The sequence below is a fragment of the Primulina huaijiensis genome, chromosome 9 (assembly GCF_012295235.1).
Source record: "Primulina huaijiensis isolate GDHJ02 chromosome 9, ASM1229523v2, whole genome shotgun sequence".
NCBI classification, from domain to species: domain Eukaryota; kingdom Viridiplantae; phylum Streptophyta; class Magnoliopsida; order Lamiales; family Gesneriaceae; genus Primulina; species Primulina huaijiensis.
Window position 1 is genome coordinate 9,493,038 of NC_133314.1, and position 24,146 is coordinate 9,517,183.

At 40.2% G+C, this 24,146-nt stretch overlaps 2 protein-coding genes and 1 long non-coding RNA gene across 4 annotated transcripts; 2 read left to right on the plus strand and 1 right to left on the minus strand.

Annotated features, from left to right (window-relative positions):
* Positions 1 to 4,389: 4,389 nt before the first annotated feature.
* LOC140983859 (uncharacterized) lies at positions 4,390 to 9,494 on the minus strand. Its single transcript, XM_073451017.1, has 4 exons — positions 9,452 to 9,494; positions 9,096 to 9,260; positions 8,551 to 9,002; positions 4,390 to 4,533 (listed from the first exon to the last, which is right to left on the minus strand). Exons 1-4 carry the CDS (start codon positions 9,492 to 9,494, stop codon positions 4,390 to 4,392), a joined length of 804 nt encoding a protein of 267 aa, XP_073307118.1.
* Positions 9,495 to 15,916: 6,422 nt separating this feature from the next.
* Positions 15,917 to 16,750, plus strand: LOC140985220 (uncharacterized). Its single transcript, XR_012176730.1, has 3 exons — positions 15,917 to 15,968; positions 16,063 to 16,095; positions 16,577 to 16,750. It is a non-coding gene; the product is annotated as an uncharacterized lncRNA (long non-coding RNA).
* An 864-nt stretch (positions 16,751 to 17,614) lies between these two features.
* On the plus strand, positions 17,615 to 22,644 carry LOC140985219 (uncharacterized). Of its 2 annotated transcripts, XR_012176729.1 has the most exons (3): positions 20,954 to 21,917; positions 22,012 to 22,044; positions 22,362 to 22,480. XR_012176729.1 is itself a non-coding variant. In XM_073453001.1 (2 exons), the coding sequence occupies exons 1-2, from the start codon at positions 17,620 to 17,622 to the stop codon at positions 22,400 to 22,402; spliced, it is 477 nt and encodes a 158-aa protein (XP_073309102.1). In that variant the 5' UTR covers positions 17,615 to 17,619; the 3' UTR covers positions 22,403 to 22,644. The 2 variants fall into 2 exon arrangements, 1 of the variants encoding a protein (XP_073309102.1); XM_073453001.1 differs by lacking the exons at positions 20,954 to 21,917; positions 22,012 to 22,044 and adding an exon at positions 17,615 to 18,055 and having other exon boundaries at positions 22,362 to 22,644.
* The last annotated feature ends 1,502 nt before the right edge of the window (positions 22,645 to 24,146 follow it).

Genomic DNA, 24,146 nt, shown 5'->3' on the forward strand with positions numbered 1-24,146 from the left:
AAGTTTACGTAGAGGGTTGCATGGAGATGCAATTGGAAACTACCTTTTAGGAATTGTGATTGGCTGATATTATTCGGGATCATAATTCGCTAGTTGGACCTTACGTACCTACTGAGGAAAGGAGTTTCCCGTTTTCACTAGAGGGTAGTGAAAGATGTCAAAACAGTGGGAGCGAATATTTATAAAGTAAAAGTCCATACTTTATATCTTACTAAATATTTTGAAATAGTCATCAACATTTATCTGTTTTCACTTTTCAGTACAAATTGACAATGTCTTCGATTCGCAATCCGATATCTGCAATACTCGACAAACACATGTTAACCGGACCTAATTACCTCACTTGGCTAAGAAACCTAAAAATCGTCTTGAATTCGGAAAGGATAGCATATACACTTACTGAGTCGCCCCCTGTTGAGGCTCCGACTGACTGCACTCCTGAGGAATTGCAGACTTACAAGGAATGGTGTGACCATGACTTGAAAGCCAGGTGTTATATGCTGACTTCTATGAATGATGAGCTACAGAGGCGTTTTGAGGATGCAAAGAGTGCTGCTGACATTCATTTGCATCTCAAGGAGCTCTTTGGAGAGCAAACACGGCCTCTTCGGCATGCTACCGTCAAGGAGCTAATCACTTTACGCATGCGAGATGGGGCCTCGGTCCATGAGCATGGCCTAAAAGTGATTGGGCTCGTGGACAAGCTCGTTGGCATGGATTTGATGTTGCCTTTGGAGTTGACCACTGACGTGTTACTCTTGTCACTGCCTAGCTCGTTTGATCCTTTTGTGGTGAATTTCAATATGAACAAGATGGAGCCGACCCTTGAGGAGTTGGTGAACATGCTTGTGACCTTTGAGTCCACCATCAAGAATGAGAAGCTGGTTCTTTATGTGGGTTCTTCATCTGGTACGAAGATTGATCCACATGGGAAGGGAAAGAAGCGTTCTTTCCAACGTCCCAAGAAGAACGTGCCCTTGATGAGGCAATCTCCGAATCCCGTTGTGGCAGCCACACCAGTTAAGGCTGACAAGACTGCTGATGAATGTCATCACTGCAAGAAGCCTGGACATTGGAGGCGTAACTGCTGGGAATATCTTGCCCAGAAGGGTTCTGGAAATGGTATGTTCTTTATCGAAGTAAACATTTCAATTAACTCTACTTCTTGGGTATTAGATACCGGCTGTGGCTCACATCTCTGTAATGAGTTGCAGGTGATGGGAAGAAGTAGGAGGCTCAAGGAAGGTGAGACCTTCTTGAGAATGGGCAATGGAGCAAGAGTTGCTGCCAAGACCTTAAGAGATGTTTACTTATTGTTGAACAATGATTTTAAGTTATTTTTAAGAGATGTTTTGTTTGTACCTGATTTGGTAAGAAAACATTGTTTCCATTTCTATGTTGATAAAGATGGATATTCTTGTTTATTTGGCAAAGGTGTTTGCAATATTTACAAGAATGAATGTTTGATTGGTACTGGTGAACTTGAAGACGATCTCTATAACTTAAAATTGAAAGATATTCCACTAAATGTCCATTTAAAGGCAGACACCATATGAGATATGGATGAGTAAGTCTCCCAAATATTCTTGTCTTAGAATATGGGGGCCCTGCTTATGTGAAGCAGGTAGTGGGAGATAAAATTGGATTGTTGATCCATTTTATGTAACTTTGTGGGATATCCAAAGAATTAAGTTGGATATTGTTTCTATCATCCCCAAGAAACAAAGGTGTTTGTTTCTAAGAATGCAACCTTTTTGGAAAAGGAATTTCTATTGGATAGAAAAGGGGAGATGATAGAACTCGAAGAGGTTCGAGAGACACCCACAATTGTAGAACCCACACCCGAAGAGCCAAGAGAGGAGATACAAGCTCCTAGAAGATACGAGAGAGTCTCGAGACCACCTATGAGGTATGGTCTGCTTCTTGAAGAGGGCCATGATGAGCCTATTCATGGATGTGATCCAAGGACCTTCAAGGAAGCGTTATCTGATGCCGATTCATCCAAGTGGCTTGAAGCAATGGAATCTGAGATGAATTCCATGCATTCGAACCAAGTGTGGGATCTTATGGATCCACCTGAGGGAACGGTTCCCATAGGGACTTGGGGCGGATGGGAAGGTATTGACCTTCAAGGAGCGATTGGTGGCAAAAGGATATACTCAAAGACAAGGAGTTGACTTTGAGGAAACCTTTTCTCCAATTGCAATGTTCAAGTCTATAAGGATATTGCTAGCCATGGCTGCATGGTATGACCATGAGATATGGCAGATGGATGTCAAGACAGTCTTTCTTAATAGGGATTTTAAGAAAGTGATTTACATGTCTCAACCTGAAAGNCGTTTCAGAATAAGTACCCACTTCCTAGGATCGAGGACTTATTCGATCAATTGCAAGGAGCTTGTGTGTTTTCTAAGATAGATCTTCGCTCCGGATACCATCAGCTAAGGGAGAAAGACGCAGATGTGCACAAGACAGCCTTCAGAACTCGCTATGGGCATTACGAATTTCTAGTGATGCCGTTTGGATTGACAAATGCTCCAGCAATTTTCATGGATCTCATGAATCGCGTATTTCAGCCTTACTTGGATTAGTTTGTCATCGTCTTCATAGATGACATCCTCGTTTATTCGAAGAATCATGAGGAGCATGGCCAGCAGCTACGCACTGCATTGCAAGTACTGCAGAATCGTAAGTTGTTTGCAAAATTCAGCAAGTGTGAATTTTGGTTAGAGAAGGTGGCATTTTTGGGACATGTTATTTTTAGTAGTGGCATTGAAGTTGATTCGTCCAAGAGAAAAACAGTGAAAGATTGGGTTGAACCGAAGAACTCATCAGAGATCCACAGTTTCTTTGGCTTAGCGGGTTACTATAGAAAATTCATCCAGGGATTTTCTTCTATTGCAGTGACACTCACCGCATTGACGAAGAAGAATGCCAAGTTTGTATGGAGTGCTGACTGTCAGAAAAGCTTTGACACTTTGAAGCAAGCTCTTATAACAGCGCCAATTTTAGTCATGCCATTAGGGTAAGGCAACTTTGTGTTGTACACCGATGCTTCTAAACTTGGATTAGGCGCTGTACTGATGCAGCATGGCCGAGTCATCGCATATGCCTCCAGACAGTTGAAGGTGCACGAAAAGAACTATCCAACTCATGATCAGGAGTTAGCTGCCGTTGTTTTTGCCTTAAAGATATGGAGACACTACTTGTATGGTGAGAAGTGTCAGATATTTACTGATCACAAGAGTCTCAAATATTTTTTTACTCAGAAGGAATTGAACATGAGACAGAGACGATGGCTAGAGTTGGTGAAAAATTATGACTGCGACATTAGCTATCATCCGGGAAAAGCCAATGTAGTCGCTGATGCCTTGAGTAGGAAAGCAGGAGTTATAGCACCACTATCAGTTCAGAGACCTCTACAGCTAGAAATACAGAGATTTGATCTAGAGGTATATCCTAGGGGCAGGGCTCCGAGATTATCTACCTTGACAGTACAGTCTACTTTGATAGACTGTATTCGTAGTGGACAGTCATCTGATGAGCAATTACAGAAATGGCGATCGAGAGATGAGTCTAAGGGACGTAAGCTATATACAGTAAGCGATGGGATTGTGAGGTATCGAAGAAGGATTTGGGTACCTAGAGATGATTCGATTAGAGGAGACATATTGTCAGAATCACATTCAGCACCATATTCCTGAAAGGGGATCGGTTACGGTGACCGGAAGCGCAACGGAAGTTTAAAAATCAAATTTTTATGTAAAAATTCGGCCACCTCCATATCTTGGTGTAGCAAATACAAAACCACAAAATGTCATACATATTGTGTTAAGAAATGTACCTATCAATCACAAGGATTGATGTATGGCTCCAACTAAGGTGTAAACACCTTAGCTCTTCAAAGGATGACAAATCTACAAGCTTCCAACCTTCAAAATTAGGCCCACCACTTGCTAGGTAAATCCCTTCTTGTTTNCTCTGTATTTCTAGCTGTAGAGGTCTCTGAACTGATAGTGGTGCTATAACTCCTGCTTTCCTACTCAAGGCATCAGCGACTACATTGGCTTTTCCCGGATGATAGCTAATGTCGCAGTCATAATTTTTCACCAACTCTAGCCATCGTCTCTGTCTCATGTTCAATTCCTTCTGAGTAAAAAAATATTTGAGACTCTTGTGATCAGTAAATATCTGACACTTCTCACCATACAAGTAGTGTCTCCATATCTTTAAGGCAAAAACAACGGCAGCTAACTCCTGATCATGAGTTGGATAGTTCTTTTCGTGCACCTTCAACTGTCTGGAGGCATATGCGATGACTCGGCCATGCTGCATCAGTACAGCGCCTAATCCAAGTTTAGAAGCATCGGTGTACAACACAAAGTTGCCTTACCCTAATGGCATGACTAAAATTGGCGCTGTTATAAGAGCTTGCTTCAAAGTGTCAAAGCTTTTCTGACAGTCAGCACTCCATACAAACTTGGCATTCTTCTTCGTCAATGCGGTGAGTGTCACTGCAATAGAAGAAAATCCCTGGATGAATTTTCTATAGTAACCCGCTAAGCCAAAGAAACTGTGGATCTCTGATGAGTTCTTCGGTTCAACCCAATCTTTCACTGTTTTTCTCTTGGACGAATCAACTTCAATGCCACTACTAAAAATAACATGTCCCAAAAATGCCACCTTCTCTAACCAAAATTCACACTTGCTGAATTTTGCAAACAACTTACGATTCTGCAGTACTTGCAATGCAGTGCGTAGCTGCTGGCCATGCTCCTCATGATTCTTCGAATAAACGAGGATGTCATCTATGAAGACGATGACAAACTAATCCAAGTAAGGCTGAAATACGCGATTCATGAGATCCATGAAAATTGCTGGAGCATTTGTCAATCCAAACGGCATCACTAGAAATTCGTAATGCCCATAGCGAGTTCTGAAGGCTGTCTTGTGCACATCTGCGTCTTTCTCCCTTAGCTGATGGTATCCGGAGCGAAGATCTATCTTAGAAAACACACAAGCTCCTTGCAATTGATCGAATAAGTCCTCGATCCTAGGAAGTGGGTACTTATTCTGAAACGTCATGCCCTTTTTATTACTTTAAAAGTACTTGAAATTTTTTTTTTTGCCCTCTATGATTTTCGGCTTTTACAAAAATATTTTTCTCTTTACAATAAAACATCAACCAACTAGCATTTTTAGAAATCAATGAAATAGTCATAGAAATGAAATCGTCTACTGTTTTACCAACAGTAAAAAGCAAAAATTTGAAAAGAATAGCACATACTAAACCTCTCAAAAATCTCTCAAAACATAAATAAATAGTCTTAAAATCTTTAACATATTTCTTGAGTCAAAAGGCGTAAATGAGGAATAATAGAAGCGCTGGTCCTCGGGTTGTGTGCGCCATCAGTCCAGTCAAATCATTCGTCAAGACCTCCCTCAACCTCACCTGCATGCATCACACCTATTGAGTCTAAAGACTCAACACACCATAATCTTTATAACAAATAAAACATATAAAACCACATGCAACAGTGAAAAATACTTTTACATAAAATAACTTTTCATGACATGCATAAATAAATCTTACTCTTTTGTTCATGTTTTCCTTATCATGACATAAAAACATTTTAACATGATCATAAACATTTTTCTTTTCCCTTTTTTTCTTTTCCTTTTCCTTTTCTTTTGTTGAATTCAGATCGTTAATTGTGACTTTCCTAACATGACATGACATGATCGATGGATCCATCTATATAAAACCACAGTACTGAGCGGCGGGGGACACCAGCAACACTCTCACCGGTCAACTGGGCCCTGGCCTATCATGATTGAATAGAAATACGATCGTCGAGGTTCCTTCGGGGGCCTTTTCCCATAAATGGGTTCCCTTTGGGGCCTTTTTCCCTCACGATATTCCCATTCTTACCGTTACCACAAACCGTTACCACATATTCGTAATGATGAAAATACGATCGTCGGGCTCCCACTGGGACCATAACCCTCACGACATCTCCAAAATTATCGAATTAGTCACAATTACTTCACTTCCTTCAACATTTACATTCTCATCACTTTATAAAAATCATGCATAACATAACATTTTTGTTTTTGAAACCAAGCATGCAACATGTCTTTTAAATGTCTTCCTTAATTCATAAAACTCCCATGGACATTTAAAAATCATAATTAAATCATGAATATTTCATAAACATTTAAAAATAATCATAATATCACAAAAATATCATTTAGGGCACTGCCATGACCTTTACTAATTTTTAGGTGTAAAAAGACCGTTTTACCCCTAGACGTAAAATTTTACGTTTTTGAATTTTCCTTAATTTTGTTGACTCTAACATGTCCCAAATAATCATTTAAGCTTACATGAATTTTCCCATAATTTTATTTGGCTTAAATCGATGACTTTTAAATTAATCTTTAAATGTGACGTATTAATGCGTTTTAATCCCGAATTAACCCAAACCTTAATATAAAATTCCCAAATTAAAAACTTAGACTTATAATAATTATTTAAGCTTAAACCTAATTTTTCATAATTTTATAAATCTTAAAACTAGGCGTTTCAATTAACTCGTTAATTAACGTTTCGTGCGGCGATTAAATCCCGAATAAATCCAAAACTCGTTATTTTGATCCCAAATTTTAAACATAACATTTTTAGTATTTATTCTACCCTTCCAAGTCATGAGCCACCCCCGTGGACCCTTGGATCAATTTTTCCTTCTTAAATTTTCGTTTTTGACACACTAACGAACCCACCGAGCCATCTCCCAAATTACTCGAGCCACGCCCATGCCACCTTGAGCCAAAACCTAGCCAACCCATCTAGGGACCCTACTGACAAAGCCTAGCCCACAGAACATGACCCTAACCCACTCAAAAACTTGCTGGAAGTCGACCCATGTTTCTGCATGTGTGTGTGTGTAGTGTCCTTGAACAAAAGAAACTCCTATCTAGTCTAGGACTCCTCCCAACCCTTAACCACCGAACCCACCTAACCCTGACCATCCATGGACCATGCCCAGACCAAGCCTAGACCAGCCCAGCCGCTAGAACCCAAGCTGCGAACCACTGAACTCACGAAGCAACCTGCGTGTGCTTGCTTCTCCTCATGGTTCCAGCTTTTTCTTCGAGCCAGCAGCGGCCCAGCCGCTCCAGCCCCTTGCCCGACCCCTGCCCCTGACCCTTGGACCCTGATGGACCTACCCAGGTCGCCCTTAGCCCCGCTGCAGCCCCCCTCCCGAAACCCAGCAGAGCGCAGTGCATGGGGGAGAGTCCCACCTCACGTGGACTCTTCCCCAGCCGCCTCCCTCGACCCTAGCCGCCCTAGGACCCTAACTCACCTTTGAACCTGACCATGGCCAAGCCCCCAACCAGCCCTGGCTAGCCCCATAACCCCATGCATGGAAAACGAGCCACATGCATGAACAACACACTCTCGGCCCTTCAATATAGCATACGGTTCTATCATGCTTTCATGTGCAGCGTGTCGTGTGTTTTCTAGGACCCCTTAGGACGTGTAAATCATGCTTGATGATTACCTAAATCATGGCAGCCCCTCAACACATATTAAACATGTTTTTGGACCAACAATTCACAAGTTTACCACATATACATGCAATATTTCGAAAATATTCATAAAAACCCCATGCTTTTCATTCAAATATAATTTAAACAATAATACGATGTGATAGACGAGAAAAAGAGATGTATGTCATGCCTTTGCGTTTTAAACACACGAAAAACCGTTGACGTCGAAGAACGAGACGAGGAGACGATGGCTAGGAAGCTACCCTTGCAAAAAACCAAAACTTCTTCTTCAAAATAAGATGTGTGTGCTGCCGTGTGTATTGGGAGAGGTTTTTTTTTTTTTCAGAATATTGGGAGAGTGTGGCCGATTATTTTGATGCCAAAAATGTAGGGTTTTGTTTAATTTAACATTTAATACTAATTAATTAACAACAAGGCTTTTAGGCCTATCAAGCCTCTAAATTAAGCCCATTAGTTTAATTAGGATTTAAATATAATATCAACAAAGTTTTGGTAAAAATAAATTTGTGAATTTATTAGCCGGATTGCTAAAACGCTCGTATTTTTCTTGAAAAACCAACACCGATAAAATTTACTTCCCGGCGTATAAAATCACCTCAAAACCCCATATTTTCAAAAATACTATAAAGCAACACTCATATTTTAAATAATTAAAAAAAATTATTTAATAAAAACATTTTACGTTTTTCAGCCTTCGGTCCCCGTTCCTCGATCGTCACTTGAATAATCCTTAAAAATTACATTTTTATACATGATGATAATAAAATCATAATTAGCATATAAGCATGCATGACACATAATTAATTAAGCAATTAAAATAATTAATTACTCATTTTTCCTATTTCTAGATTCGCATGCAGTTGGATTACGTCGTCTTAATTTTGGACCTTACATATTCTTCACTGTAACTCTGTTCAGCTCCCGATAATCGATGCAAAGCCTCATGCTTCCATCCTTCTTCTTCACGAAGAGTACTGGTGCGCCCCAAGGTGAGCAACTAGGGCGTATGAATCCTTTATCCAATAGCTCTTGTATCTGCTGTTTGAGCTCCTTCATCTCTGCGGGCGCTAATCCATATGGTGCCTTGGAGATTGGCACATTACCTAGCATAAGTTCAATAGAAAACTCCACCTCGCGCTCAGGTGGGATACCCGCGATATCGTCAGGGAATACATCGGGAAAATCTCTGACAACTGAGACCTCTGCTACTGTCTGACTGGTAGCAGCAGAGGCTGAAATAATGCCCGCTAAGAATGCCTGGCACTCCTTAAGTATAAGCTTCCTTGCTTGAAGGCATGAAATCATCCGAGGCAAGTTGCTGCGTCCACTTGGCTCGAACACAAACTCCTCTTCACCTAATGGTCTGACCCTCACTGATTTTTGTTGGAAGTCGATTGTTACTCCATTCTTTGACAACCAATCCATTCCTAGAATGATGTCAAACTCGGGCATCGGCAAAACTATAAGGTCAGCCTAGACTGTGTGGCCTTGTAGCTCGAGACTCAAGTCTCTGACCACACCAGAAGTAGACAGTTTCTCTCCAGATGGAATGGTCACAGAATAACTCACGTCGAGCCTGGTGGGCTTGACGTCCAAAAATTTCACAAAGCCGTCTGATATAAAAGAATGAGTAGCCCCAGAATCTAATAGAGCATTTGTGGCTACTCCGGCTATATAGATCATCCCTGAGATAATTTTAGCATATACTCAACCCAACAATTTACAAAAAGGCTAACTTAATCTCATGCATAGGCTAAATCCACTATCCTAAAGTTCTCATGCAAATTTCGAAAATTAGCCTACTAGTATACCCAAAAATTCGAACCATGCAAAATAAATTCCAACAAATAATACGGTGCTAAATAAATTATATTACCTGTCAAGAGTGTAGTGTCTGGGTCTGCCTCCTCAGCATGCATCGCAAAGACTCGGCCCTGAGTCGGCTGCTTCCAATGTGGACAGTTCTTGAGTACGTGGTCAGTGGATCCACAATTGAAGCACTTGCCAGAACCCCATAAACATTCTCCTTCATGCTTGCGACTGCACTTTGGGCACACTGGATATTCAGTAAGTCTCTGAGCGGCCTTCTTCTATGGTTTCTGTACTTTTCCCTTGTTAGGCCCTTGAAACGGCTTCTTAGCTGGCTGCTGAACCTGTCGCTGAGGTGCCTGGAATGGCCTCTTGCCCTGCCTATAAGTCTCGATATCCTTCAAATCCTGTTCAGGCGCTAAAGCTCTTGTCACTGCAATGGCATAAGTAGAAGGACCAGCTACACGAACATCACGGCGCAAGATCGGCGGTAAACCATCCATGAAATGCCTCAGTTTCTCCCTTGCATTATTAGCTATCAGGGGCATGAAGTGACACCCCTGTTCGAATTTCCTCACGAACTCCGCCACACTGCGGTCTCCCTGTCTTAACGTCATAAACTCTCTAGTCAGTCGGGAGCGTACATCATCAGTGAAGTACTTGGAGTAGAAAACCTCCTTGAAGCCTTCCCAAGTCAGAGTCTACAGATTCACCGACACTGATGCTCCTTCCCACCATAACCGAGCGTCGTCTTTCAGCAAATAAGTGGCACACCTAACCCTATCAGCATCCTGCAACTCCATAAAGGTAAAGATCATCTCTATGGACCTAATCCATCCCTCTGCAACCATAGGATCCGTCGTACCCCCAAAGTCCTTGGGATCCATCTTACGGAATCGCTCATACACTGCCTCAGGCCTTGTCCTCCTATCCACCTCAGTATTGTTCCTCGAAAACTGTGCAAAGAACTGAGTCATACCCGCGAGCATCTGAGACTGAAGGTCTGGTGGTGGACGTGGGGGGGAATTTCTCTGCTCATCACGAGCCTCACGGCTCTCACGATCAACAACATGTCTAGGAGGCATACTGTACCACAATTTAACCCAACACGTAACCAACATGCATAACTGAATTACTCATATAACATGCTAAAGTGATTCCAAAACTTAAACATGCAGTTTAAAGGAACTTGTAGTTAATACTTAATGCATTTAAAATCATAAAAACTTACAGACTTGAGGCGTGACTTCATGAGCTTCTCGCAAACAGCAGTGGAAAAACCCTATATCAGGAAACCTTTCGCTCTGATACCAACTGTGACGAACCTTATCTTAAAATACTAATACTTTAACATTTGCGGAAAAATTTAAAATTTTTTTATTAAATGATTTATTAAAAGTATAGCTATTAAAATAACTTAACGGTCACCACTCATACTAAAATAAAATTAATATTAAAACTTCATCATTTAAAATAAATTACCAACATCCAATTAATCCTAAAATCCAAAAAATATACTAATTTAATTTAAAAATAGTCTAACTAAATTATAAATTTAATTTGCTTATTACCAATCCTACTAAATCAAAAGTCAGAGTAAATAATTTAAAAAATGTGCCTAATAATATAACTTAAACTAAAAGGTCCTCGGCTTTGCACTGCCACTGGCCCGAGCCTGCTCACTGGTCACCGCCTCCCGTCTCCTCAACTACATCATCTGCACCGATCAATTCTAGTTAGTCTAATGACTCAGCATGCATAAACCGTGAATAACGAATAATACGTAATAAAAATCCATGCAATTTAAACTTAGCTTGTACATAAAATATTATAGGCATAAATATGTATAACGCGACTTTATTGCATAAACAATTTCGTAAAAATCATAAAATCATATTTTCATAATTGTCATGCATAATCATAGACGTAAATAATTTTGCGTAGAGTTCTGTTCAATGCAAGTGGCCCATACACATAAATCGTTTGATCAAACTAAACCACAGTACTGGGCCGGCAGGGATCACCACAGCCTTTCGACTAGATGTCCACTCCCACATACATAAATCCCCGGTCATAATTTACCGGGTGGAGAGGTCTCCGGTCATACTTTACCGCTTTCCAATCCTGTAACATAATTTGGCCACAAGACAAATCGCATCGCTCAAAAATAATTATTTTGCACGTGATCCATATTTATGAACATTGTGGCCTTCGTTGGAACACCCTGGACTTGCTGCCGTAACCTTAAAATTTAAATCACTAAACTTAGCACAAAACCCAAACATACACATGCGACACCCGAATTAATTAAAATAGCCTACGACTTACCGAACGACTCGGGCCTCGAAACATACTTAGCCAACACCATAATCTACTATACAAAAGCCTAAAATATCCTTAAACAATGATCGAACCAACTTACAACAACCTATGATCCATAGAAAACAAAGCTGTCCCAAGGAAACGCGCTACGACCCATATGCGCTTCTAGCGACTTCACGCTTAAACCGACTCAAATCGAACCCGAACCAAGCCCTAGACTCGACCCTTAGACAAAACATAAGACCATGGTTTAGCCTCTTTTTACTCAGAACCAGCGCCTAAGCCCCAAAAATTCAGAAACGTGACAGCCCCTCATGTGAGGCCAATTTCTGTGCAGCTTTCGAGTTTCTGGTTCTAACGCTCTACCCGACCATCCAGCCCATGAACCACCACATCTAGGCTAACCCTAGGACCCTAAGACATGCCCCAAACCATAGCCGACAGCCCCTAACCAGCCCATGCACTGAACCGCACAAGCAAACCACCTACAGCCCCTTACATGCACCTGCGCAGCTGTAGAGTTTCTGTTTCCAGCGCTTTCCCTAGACAACCACACCCTAAACCACCCTAACTAGGATCATCCTAGGACCCTTAGGGACTGACTAGACCATAGCCAAGAGCCCAAACCCAACCCCTGACTACAACCATAAGGCCGAAGCCTACAGCCTTGTACGCATGCAACAACAAAAAAAAGAATCGCACAGGCCCTATTCAGTTCCAGTGGCTGTGCTGTCTCTCCAGGCCCTTTATAACCCTTACCAGATCACTTAACCATGTCTAAACACACTCCACATCATACCCATACAGCAGCAGCACGTCCAGAAGCCCAGCCGAAGCACACGCCACCAAGATTTGGAAGATTACGCGAGTTCCAAGCATAAATGTCCAAAATCTTTTTAAAACCTTTTTGATTCATATGCAGCCATATAAAATTGTTTCTCAGGCACTTTTATCATCAAATATCAATATATAACATGATTGATGTGTCAAAGAAGGGTTTAGACATGCCTTTGCGTTTTTAAACGCTCGAACCGTGAAATATCGTCGCGGGGAAAGCGGTGACGAACGGAGGGCGTTGTGCTGCGTTTTTTCTTGCCAGAAAGTGGCTAAACTAATCAAGTAATATTGTGGGAGTGATCGGTTGGAGGTTTTGATGGAAGAAGACCAAAACTTTTCCTCCTACCCTAAGGGAAATTCTCGGCCAACTATGGGTGTTTTGTGTGTGTGAGTGTGTTCTTGGTGTATAAGATGTGGCCTAGAGTTGTATACCTTTTGAACAAGGTAGACTTAGGACTCTTTCTTATAGATTTATTAGGTGTTTTAGGTAGATTAAAAATCTAATCAAATATTTAAACATGCACTAAAATCTCTCCCTTTAATTTAAAAAGATTAGGTGCCAAATTTACAAATTTTAAATCCCCAATTCAAAAGGTTAATATCTCCCATATTTATTTATTATTTATTTTTTTGAAAATTGTTAAATAAAATACTCAAAATCTTAATCCAATTTAAATACTATTTAATTAAACTAATTATGACATAAAAATCATTATAAGATATTTTATCCCAAATTAAAGGATTAAATGCTTAATTTTCAAAATGCTTAATTTTCAAAATTAACATATATATTCTTTTATTAAGAGTCCTACAATTCACATTCTATCATTGATTAAATATTACTTAATTTAATTAATTAATTCATAAAAAAATTGTTAAAATATTTTTTTTCGAGTGAACGTATTTTAATTTCTTAATTTTTTTTGCTACCTAAAATGCTTAATATTTCCATTTCACTTGGTAAATTAAATTAGCCCTAAAAATACTAGAATTTATAAAACTATTTTCTTGATTTAAAATAAAAATGTAATTTAAATTCTTTAATATCTTAATGGTCTCCGATCTCCTTCCCCCGGTTCGACATCAAATGTTCGTCTAAAGTCAAAGACTTTAGAAAACATTTTAACTTTACATAATAAGATAAATATGTATGAATTTAAAATAATTTAACACATAACATGCATTACTTAGATTATTAAATAAATAAATTAATTCAATCATGCATGAGGTTTACGTATACTTGTTTTTGGACACTACAGATCATTTGAAATATTCAGCTATGTGCTTACCAGCAATTGCTTATCAGCTGTACACGTCATCAGTTGGAGAAAAGGACGCCCAACCAACAACAGTACAAAGCAGACTGCAACTCATAGTGGAACGCCGCATTTCAGAGGTTACAATGTACGAATGTCATTGGAATTTTGACGTGGCAATCAACGGATATAATGATTCAAATTATATTTAATGTTATCATTGAAGAGAAGCTTATAAATAGATGAGAAGAACAACTGAGAAAAACTACCATACATCTAATCGATCTATCTATTCTCTCAAGCTTGCTGTTACCCTGCTGAATTTATCGCTCTTATTCAAGAATCAAAAAGCTCACACTTATCAGATATATTTGTAGCAATTTGAGGCTACCTTTCGAGCTTACAAGCACAAACTGTTTTTTAGATTAAATGATCTTTAACTAGATCAGTTATGCTAAGATCAGTCGAAGAATTGTGAGATAGTTTTATAAACTAAAAGTTTCAGTTTTGGCAATGTTAAGTCCAAACTGAAGTGGGTCTATACAAGTGTTGTATCGATCAAAGTCTTTTAGTGCATATCCTATTCTTGTGATAGAAGGGGTGACGTAGGAGCATTCAAAGTCTCCGAACATCCATAAATATTTGTGTGTTATTACTTCAGTTATTTATTCTATCTTTCAGTCAGTTTACTTCCGCAACTATTATCAGTTGAACTGATTGTCATTGACCGACGAGATTCCTAAGTTTCAGTTTGTCACAGAACTTACACTCCATTCGAAAAGATTGTAAAATCGTAAGTGTTAATTCAACCCCCCTCTAAACACATCCCAACCAATCAAGCGATTCTAACAAGTGGTATCAGAGCAGTTGAATCTTGTCTCAGAATAATATTATTAACAAAACTGATCAACATGTCTTCATTCAACAAAATACCGATGTTTTCCATAGAATACTTTGACGACTGAAAAATTAGAATGCAGGCTCATTTAGCTGCACAAGATGACGACATGTGGTATGTCATCACCGAAGGTCCCATGAAGATCCTAAAAGCAAATATAGCAGTTGCCATTACTGATGGGGCACCTCATCGCATAGAAAAGCCCAGAGAGGAACGGAGAACTGAGGATAAGAGGAAAGCCAACCTAGACAATGTGGCAAAGGATATCTTATACAAAACGCTGGATAAAGTCACTTTCAGCAAAATCAAAATGTGCAAAACTGCTAAAGAGATATGGGAAAAAATGATCCAGCTATGTGAAGGAAATGAGCAAACAAAAGAGAACAAGCTATCAGTTGCTGTACAGAAATTTGACAACATCAAGATGAAGGCTGGAGAATCCATGCATGAATATGATAAAAGGATCAGTGGAATTATTAATGAGCTGAATGCACTTGGAAAAGTGTACTCGAACAAAGAGGTGGCACTGAATGTGGTCAGAGGTCTTCCCAAGTAGTGGGATGTCAAGACCATGGCAATGAGAGAGTCAAAGGATCTTAACAAGATCGAACTTCATGACTTGTTTGCTGATCTAAAGGCTTACGAGTTTGAAATACAAACCAGAGAACGAGAACCTTAAACACCTACTGCCATAATTGCTTTAACTGCTGTCAGACTGGAACCAACTGGTTCAGTTGAAAAATCTGCTGATCAACTGAGCAATGATGCTATATCATTGTTTGTCAAGAAATTTGGAAGGTTTATGAGGAAGAATCATGGAAACTTCCAGAAGCAATATGTAATGACCCGAATTCTTATTTTGAATGAAGTATTAATTAAGAGATAATTAAAGAGTTGTTAATTAAGTATTATTAACGAATTGATAATTTGGGATGAATCTGTTGGATCCACCGAATTTTAAATGGATAACCCGATCTACTTCCGATTACGTTATCTCGAGAAATCCAACCAGACGAATAAAATTCTGACACGTGGCAGATAATATTGATTCGGATTTTCGAACTAGTCCGGATGCAGCTTATAAATGGAAGTTGATTCTTTTGTTTCCTACACCGCATCCTTCAGAGAGAGAGTTCTAGTCTTTTGCCTTAGGTTTTCTAGTCAGTTTTTAGGGTACTATGGTGTCGGGGAGTTTCGGAGCTAGTGTCGACTCGAAGGAGGGTCGGTGAACTGAGATCGAGACATCATCAGCGGGCTGACGACGGACGCATGTATAATCCTAAAGCCTTTAGGAAGAACTTTATAGCATGTTTGGTAATTCCGAATATGGTTTGATAGTGATTTCATATTGTTGGTATTGTCTAGGTTAAGAGCTTACTGTCAGATTGTTTTAGTGAGGTACGTGATGTACTGACTGAGATATCCAAGTGTAGTATACACACTTATATGCTGCATATTTATGTGTTGCATTATACATGTTTTACTGCTTTGGCATATTATGCATGACATATCATGTTGAGCCTGATATCTTTTGAGATATACCTCGTTTGTTGGCGCCGCTCAGCCCTATTCTGTATTGTGGACGATGGGGCATCGAGAGCTACAGTGTCCGACGGGACCCATGGGCTCTGATGACCTGGACATTGTAGGTCCACGTCTTGATGATGAGTGTGGGAGCCAAAACATGCCTAGGGCAGATAAGAGACTACACACTCAGGCGCCTCTAAACTGAGCATGAGATTCTTGACTTGATCCTTGATATCCGAGCATATTGCATTTCGCATGCATCATATCAGTTTGTATATTCGTAAATTATCGTATTGGGAGATTGTCGCTCAAGTCCTTGTTTTCATCTTGGGCACCCCATTCCACGGGGCAGGTCTTAGGTTGGATGGTTCGGACGACCAGGGCAGTGGCTAGAGCAGTTGGGTTTTCGGTGGTGATCCAGTGGAGGTTTTATGTGTGGTTTATCGTTTTCTCGTTCAGAATTATGTTTTCAATATGGTTGTATTAATGTTTAAGACTACTGTTTTTTGTTCTGTTTTCGTTTGGGTTGTAAGATGATTAAGTTATTTGGTTTTCGCTGTTTAATCGTTGTTATTAAGTTTTAATGTTGCATGCTTATTAGTCTGTATAGTGGTGGCTCGGGGTAAGGGCGCTACATTTGGTGGTATCAGAGCATGCATAGATTTTTGGGACATTAGTAATTCTGTTTTGAGGATTTAGAGGTTGATTTTGGTTTCCTTTCAGATGTCAGGAGACGGAAGCATTCACGGAAGTGTGGGACATGGTCGTTATGGCGACGATGAGGCTGTCCGAGAACATCATGGTAGAGATCGTGACGGCAGGCGTCACCGAGATCATGATGAAAGGAGACGTAGGAACCGTGTCAACATTATGGATTTCATGAAGATTGGACCTCCACCGTTGACCGGAGATGAGAATGCTGATGTTGCTTAAGCTTGGGTCGATATCATGGAGCAGTGTTTTCGAGTGCTACACTATGACGAGGACGAGAAGATGGAGGTAGCTGATTTCATGATCCAAGGAAAAGCTCGTAAAATGGTGGAAACCTGTTTTTGCCATTCTAGTTCAGCAGCATGGGCGGATTCGTTTGGAACATTTTCGTCAGGCCTTCATCAATCATCACTTTCCGCCAGCTCTTCGTCAGGCGAAGGAGATGGAACTGTTGACCATTAAGCAAGGAGATTCGAGCATTGAGGAGTACCAAAAGCATTTTACGGATCTATTGCCGTACGCTCCTCACATCAGTGAGAATTCTGCAGCAAAATATTCTCATTTTTTGAATGGTTTGAACCAGGAGATTTTTGATCGGGTTTCAGTCTGTGACGATCCTTCTTTGTACGAAAGATTAGTGAATCTTTGTCTTCAACCAGAATCAGTATTGCTAGGAGGAAGGCTATGCAAGCTAGCAAAAGTTCTAGTTCGTTGGGACCGAGGAGTCAGTCTTTCAAGAAGTCTGCATCTTCTTCTTCTTCCGGTTCTGGAGGGGGGTACAACTTTGGTAGGAAAAAGCTGCAATGTGGCCACTGCGGAGGAAATCACCAGACGGAAAATTGTCGAAAAGTAACAGGTGCTTGTTTCAACTGTGGTGGTTTTGGTCACATGAAGAGGGATTCCCCTAATTTGAAGAATCAGAGTATAGGCGGAGGTTTTATGGAAGGGTCTTACAGTGGAAAACAGTCTGAGGCCACTGTTCAACAGAAAGGTTTTCCTGCTCAAGGTTCTCGTCGTGGTGGAATATCACAAGGATCTCAGCAACGTCCACGAGTTCAAGGGCAAGTGTTTGCCCTAAACCAAGAACAAGCTGAGGAGCAAAACGAGAGAGTCATTGCAGGTAATTTTATCATATCTGGTATTCCTGCATATGTATTAATTGACACTGGGGCATCGCATTCACTCATAGCATCAATGTTTGTTAAGAAGCATAAACTACCCTACGTGTCATTTGATGTTTTGATGTCGGTGTCTACACCGATGGGACAAGAGGTTTTAGCTAAGCGACTTGTAGTAAACTGTTTGTCAGAGTTTGAGGGAAAATACTTGTCTTCCAATTTGATGATATTGGCTATGGAAGATTTCGATTGTATGATGGTAATCGACCTATTGACTAAGTATAGAGCGACGGTAGATTGTTATCAACGTCTCGTTCAGTTTCGTCCAGAAGGAGACGAGAATTGGTTTTTCTTCGGTGAGGGAGCTCAACCTCCAATGCCAGTAGTGTCTGCTGTAAAGGCACAACGGCTTTAGCGAAAAGAGGAGAAGGATACCTCATTTATGCTGTTGATGTATCGAAGGATGTGATCGACGTGAAGAACATTCCAGTTGTCGATGAATTTCCTGATGTTTTCCCCGATGAGATTCCTGGATTTCCTCCGGAGAGGGAAGTGGAAGCGGAGATAGAGTTGGTACCAGGAACCGCACCTATCTCCAGAGCACCTTATAGATTGGCACCAACGGAGATGAGAAAGTTGAAGCAACAGTTACAAGATCTACTTGACAAGGGGTACATTAGACCTAGTGTGTCTCCTTGGGGAGCACCAGTATTGTTCGTTAAAAAAGAGGATGAGTCTATGCGGCTTTGCATAGATTATCGACAGTTGAACCGAGTAACAGTGAAAAATAAATATCTGTTACCACGGATTGATGACTTGTTTGATCAACTGCAAGGAACTTCAATGTACTCGAAGATCGATTTACGGTCTGGGTATCATCAACTTCGAGTTCATCAACGTGATATCCCCAAGACTGCATTTCGAACAAGGTATGGGCATTACGAGTTCCTAGTGATGCCGTTTGGTTTGACGAATGCTCCTGCAGTATTTATGGATTTGATGAACCGAGTATTCAAGGAGTATCTTGACAAGTTTGTCATTGTCTTTATTGATGACATACTGGTATACTGTTGTAGTCTTGAAGAGCATGCACAACATTTAAGGATTGTGTTGCTAACCTTAAGGTATCACCAAATGTATGCTAAGTTGAACAAGTGTGAGTTTTGGCTCGACAGAGTTGTCTTCTTAGGACATGTTATATCCAAAGATGGGATATCAATGGATCCTAGCAAGATCGAAGCAGTATTGAGTTGGGCACGGCCGGAATCAGCTCAAGAGATAAGAAGTTTTCTAGGTTTGGCAGGATATTACCGAAGATTTATCTCAGGATTTTCTCAGATTGCCAAACCGTTGACACAGCTGACGTGTAAGATTGTGAAAATAGTTTCAATGAATTGCGTCAACATTTGACAACTGCACCATTTTGGCTCTGCCATCTGGATCAGGAGGGTACATTGTGTACACTGATGCATCACTTCAATGACTTGGGTGTGTTTTAACTCAGAATGGTCATGTGATTGCATATGCATCCGGACAGTTGAAGAAGCATGAAGAGAATTATCCAGTTAATGATCTGGAATTAGCAGCGATTGTGTTTGCTTTGCAGATCTGGCGACATTATCTCTACGGAGGGAGATTTGAGATTTTTACATATCACACGAGTTTGAAGTATATCTTCACTCAAGCAGAGTTGAATATGCGCCAAAGAAGATGGATGGATTTGTTAAAGGATTATGATTGCGAAATCAAGTATCATCCAGGATCAGCGAATCTTACAGTTGATGCTCTTAGTAGCAAGGTGAGATTATCTGACTTCAGACAAGTTTCATATGAAGTGTAATCCAAGATTGTTGTTCTCTGGGATTTCACTTCCGTCATAAGAAAGGAATGGAACACATTCGAGTAACTAGCATTTTATCTGAACCGAAGTAGTATGCCAAAATCAGAGAAGCTCAGTTTTCTGACCAGAAAGTGAAAAAGTTAGCAAGGTTAGCTAACGAAGACAACACATCTGGCTTTACGTTCCAAACAGATGGAACCTTGTGTCTGTCGGGAAGAATCGTAGTTCCAGAAGATTCTGAATTAAGAGACGAGATTTTATCTCAAGCCCATAGGAGTAAGTTGAGTATCCACCCTGGAAGCATGAAAATGTATAAGGATTTGAAGACCAGGTTTTGGTGGAAAGGTATGAAGAAAAGTGTTTACCAGTTTGTAGCCAAGTGTTTGGTTTGTCAGCAAGTGAAAGTTGAGCATCGACGACCAGGAGGATTACTTCAGAATCTTCCTATTCCTGAGTGGAAGTGGGAGTATGTGACGATGGATTTTGTCACCCACTTGCCGTTGTCTTCTAAGAATTGTGATGCAATTTGGGTTATTGTGGACCGACTGACTAAGTCAGCACATTTCATTCCGTATAGTCAAGAATATAGTTTCGATCGTATGGCAAGACTATACATCCAAGATATTCTTAAATATCATGGTGTGCCAACAAGTATAGTCAGTGACCGAGATCCACGTTTTACCTCAAGGTTCTGGGGAAGTTTTCAAAAAGCATTGGGAACGACATTGATCCCGAGTACTGCCTATCATCCAGAGACCGATGGTCAGTCTGAGAGGACTATTCAGGCACTTGAGGACATGTTGCGTGCTTGTGCTTTGGATTTTGGACCAGCATGTGGAGTTTGCATATAAAAATAGCTACCACAGCAGCATTGGTATGGCTCCATTCGAAGCATTATATGGTAGACGTTGTCGTACTTCATTGTTTTGGGACGAAGTAGGAGAATGACAAGTGCAAGGACCTGAATTAGTGCAACAAGCGATTGACGTAGTGGAATTGATTAAGAAGAGAATTAAAGCTGCACAAGATCGTCAATCGAGTTACGCGAATACCAAGCGTAAACCTCTACAGTTTCAATCAGGGGAAAAAGTTTTCCTTAAAGTTTCACCGTTTCGCAGGGTGATGAGATTTGGACACAAGGGAAAATTAGCCCCAAGATTCATCGGACCTTTTGAGATCTTGGAATGTGTTGGAAATTTGGCATATCGATTGGCTTTGCCGTCGTATCTGTCCAGCGTTCATAATTTCTTTCATGTATCTTTGCTACGACGGTATGTAGCAGATGAATCGCACGTTCTTGGTCCGACAGATGTTCAACTTGAAGAAGACTTGACTTATGTCGAGCAGCCACTTTTAATCCTGGGTAGGAAAGAGAAAAAGCTCAGAAACAAGACCATTCCACTTGTTCTAGTGTAATGGCAACGCCGAGCTACTGCAGAGGCGACTTGGGAGTTAGAGAGTCGTATGCGCTCAGAGTATCCGCATTTGTTTTGAGTTGTACCTTTGTAATCATGAGTTGTATTTTATTCAGTTGTTTTGTACTTCAGTTTTGATTTTTGAGGACGAAATCTTTTTAAGGAGGGGAGGATGTAATGACCCGAATTCTTATTTTGAATGAAGTATTAATTAAGAGATAATTAAAGAGTTGTTAATTAAGTATTATTAACGAATTGATAATTTGGGATTAATCTGTTGGATCCACCGAATTTTAAAAGGATAACCCGATCTACTTACGATTACGTTATCTCGAGAAATCCAACCAGACGAATGAGATTCTGACACGTGGCAGATAAGATTGATTCGGATTTTCAAACTAGTCCGGATGCAGCCTATAAATGGAAGTTGATTCTTTTGTTTCCTGCACCGTATCTTTTAGAGAGAGAGAGTTCTAGTCTTTTACCTTATGTTTTCTAGTCAGTTTTTAGGGTACTTTGGTGTCGGAAAGTTTCGGAGCTAGTGTAGACTCGAAGAGGGGTCGGTGAACTGAGATCGAGACATCATCAGCGGGCTGACGACGGACGCAGGTATAATCCTAAAGCCTTTAGGAAGAACTTTATAGCATGTTTGGTAATTCAGAATCTGATTTGATAGTTATTTCATATTGTTGGTATTGTCTAGGTTAAGAGCTTTCTGTCAGATTGTTTTAGTGAGGTACGTGATGTACTGACTGAGATATCCAAGCGTATTATACATACTTATATGCTGCATATTTATGTGTTGCATTATACATGTTTTACTGCTTTGGCATATTATGCATGACATATCATGTTGAGCCTGATATCTTTTGAGATATACCTCGTTTGTTGGGGCCGCTCAGCCCTATTCTGTATTGTGGACGATGGGGCATCGAGAGCTACAGTGTCCGACGGGACCCGCGGGCTCTGATGACCTGGACATTGTAGGTCCACGTCTTNAGATTGTCGCTCACGTCTTTGTTTTCATCTTGGGCACCCCATTCCAAGGGACAGGTCTTAGGTTGGACGGTTCGGACGACCAGGGCAGTGGCTAGAGCAGTTGGGTTTTCGGCGGTGATCCAGTGGAGGTTTTATGTGTGGTTTATCGTTTTCTCTTTCAGAATTATGTTTTCGATATGGTTGTATTTATGTTTAAGACTGCTGTTGTTTGTTCTGTTTTCGTTTGGGTTGTAAGATGATTAAGTTATTTGGTTTCCGCTGTTTAATTGTTGTTATTAAGTTTTAATGTTGCATGCTTATTAGTCTGTTTTGTAGTGGCTCGGGTAAGGGCGCTACACAATATCAGAAGAATCAGTCTAAAGAAGAATCGTATGCCTGCTACAATTGTGGCAAATCTAGTCATTTCATAGTAGACTGTCCTAAGCCAAAGAAGAACAGTCGATGATCAACTGAGAAAGAAAAGAAGCCCTATGAGCACAGAAGAAGGACCAAGGATGACAAGAAATCATTCCAAAAGAAACATGAAGTGCTTTTGGCTGAAGAGAGCAAATCTAAGTGGGCAGAAACTGACAGTGACGAGTCAGAACCTGAAAGCCCAATCAGTTCAAGTGAAGATGAGGAGGAAGTCAAGTGTTTAATAGCTGATGACATGGTAAATGAGTATCACAAACTTGCTCGATCATTTCAGAAGGTTAGAACTGAGCAAACTAATCCTAGTGAAAACAAAACAGAAACTGATAAGTCAGTTGAAGTGTTGAGTCTAAAAAAGAAGATTGCATAGCAAAAAGCTGAAATGATTGAAAATAAAGCCTTGATATGTAAGTTAAAAACTGAAATTTCAAAACATACTGAACTGATTCAAGCTTGGAACAAGTCTTCAGTTGCACTGACTGAAATGCAGAATTATCAAAAATCTGTTGCTGATAAAACTCGTTTGGGTTTTAACAATCGTAATGAAAATTCTGCAAGTGATACACAGCCAAATTTGAATGAAAACAAAGGAAACTACATTACCTTTGCAAAATCAACTACGATATGAATTCCCAGAACCTAGTAAACCAGCTGTTCAATTGACTGAAAGTAAGAACAAAGGCAAACGGTATGGAATTAGATATAACTCTGAGAGTTCAAATGATGAAAGAAACTGGTCACCTAAACGATTAAGTCGCAAAAATCAGTACTCAAGGAATGACTATTACAAATACTACAACTGTAAGCCAGTTCAGAAACGATATCAAAAGAATAGTCAGTTGAAGAAGGATACAAATCATATTGTTTCATCCTCACACCACACACACATTGCCAATAATTCGAGAAAGACCATTTGGAACACAGCAACTGGAAATTCAGTTAGACTGGTCCAAGTCTGGGTTCCTAAAGGACTAATCTGTTTAGGACCCAAATGAATATGGGTTCCAAAATTATATACTATGTGTGATTGCAGGTAACAGGATTAAACAAAGAATCAACTTGGTATCTAGACAGTGGCTGTTCGCGGCATATTACAGGAAATGAAAATTTGCTATCTCAACTGATCAAATATACTGAACCAAACATCAGTTTTTGAGACAACTCCAAAGGTAAAGCTGTGGGTAAGGGTAAGCTTATCCATGGTAACTTTACAATTATAGATGTTTTGCTAGTTGAAAATTTGAATTTTAACTTGATAAGCATCAGTCAGTTATGCGACAATAATTTCTCAGTTCAGTTTGACAGACACATGTGTTCGGGTAGAGACTCAACTGATGAGGTCATCCTAACTGGAAATCGTATTGGAAACACTTTCAAAGTCAATTGGACTGAACAACCTTATGCACCAGTTTGTTTCATTGCTTCCAA

Excerpts from the sequence above, each read along its gene's own strand:
- LOC140985219 (XM_073453001.1), top strand. The coding sequence starts at position 17,620 with ATGCAAGCTAGCAAAAGTTCTAGTTCGTTGGGACCGAGGAGTCAGTCT. Across the intron at positions 18,056-22,361 it reads AAACGAGAGAGTCATTGCAG|GTCTTAGGTTGGACGGTTCG; the intron begins GTAATTTTATCA and ends TCCAAGGGACAG.
- LOC140983859 (XM_073451017.1), bottom strand. The coding sequence starts at position 9,494 with ATGCATGCTGAGGAGGCAGACCCAGACACTACACTCTTGACAG. Across the intron at positions 9,261-9,451 it reads AGACACTACACTCTTGACAG|GGATGATCTATATAGCCGGA; the intron begins GTAATATAATTT and ends AAATTATCTCAG. Across the intron at positions 4,534-8,550 it reads GCTCACCTTGGGGCGCACCA|GGATTTTCTTCTATTGCAGT; the intron begins GTACTCTTCGTG and ends AAATTCATCCAG.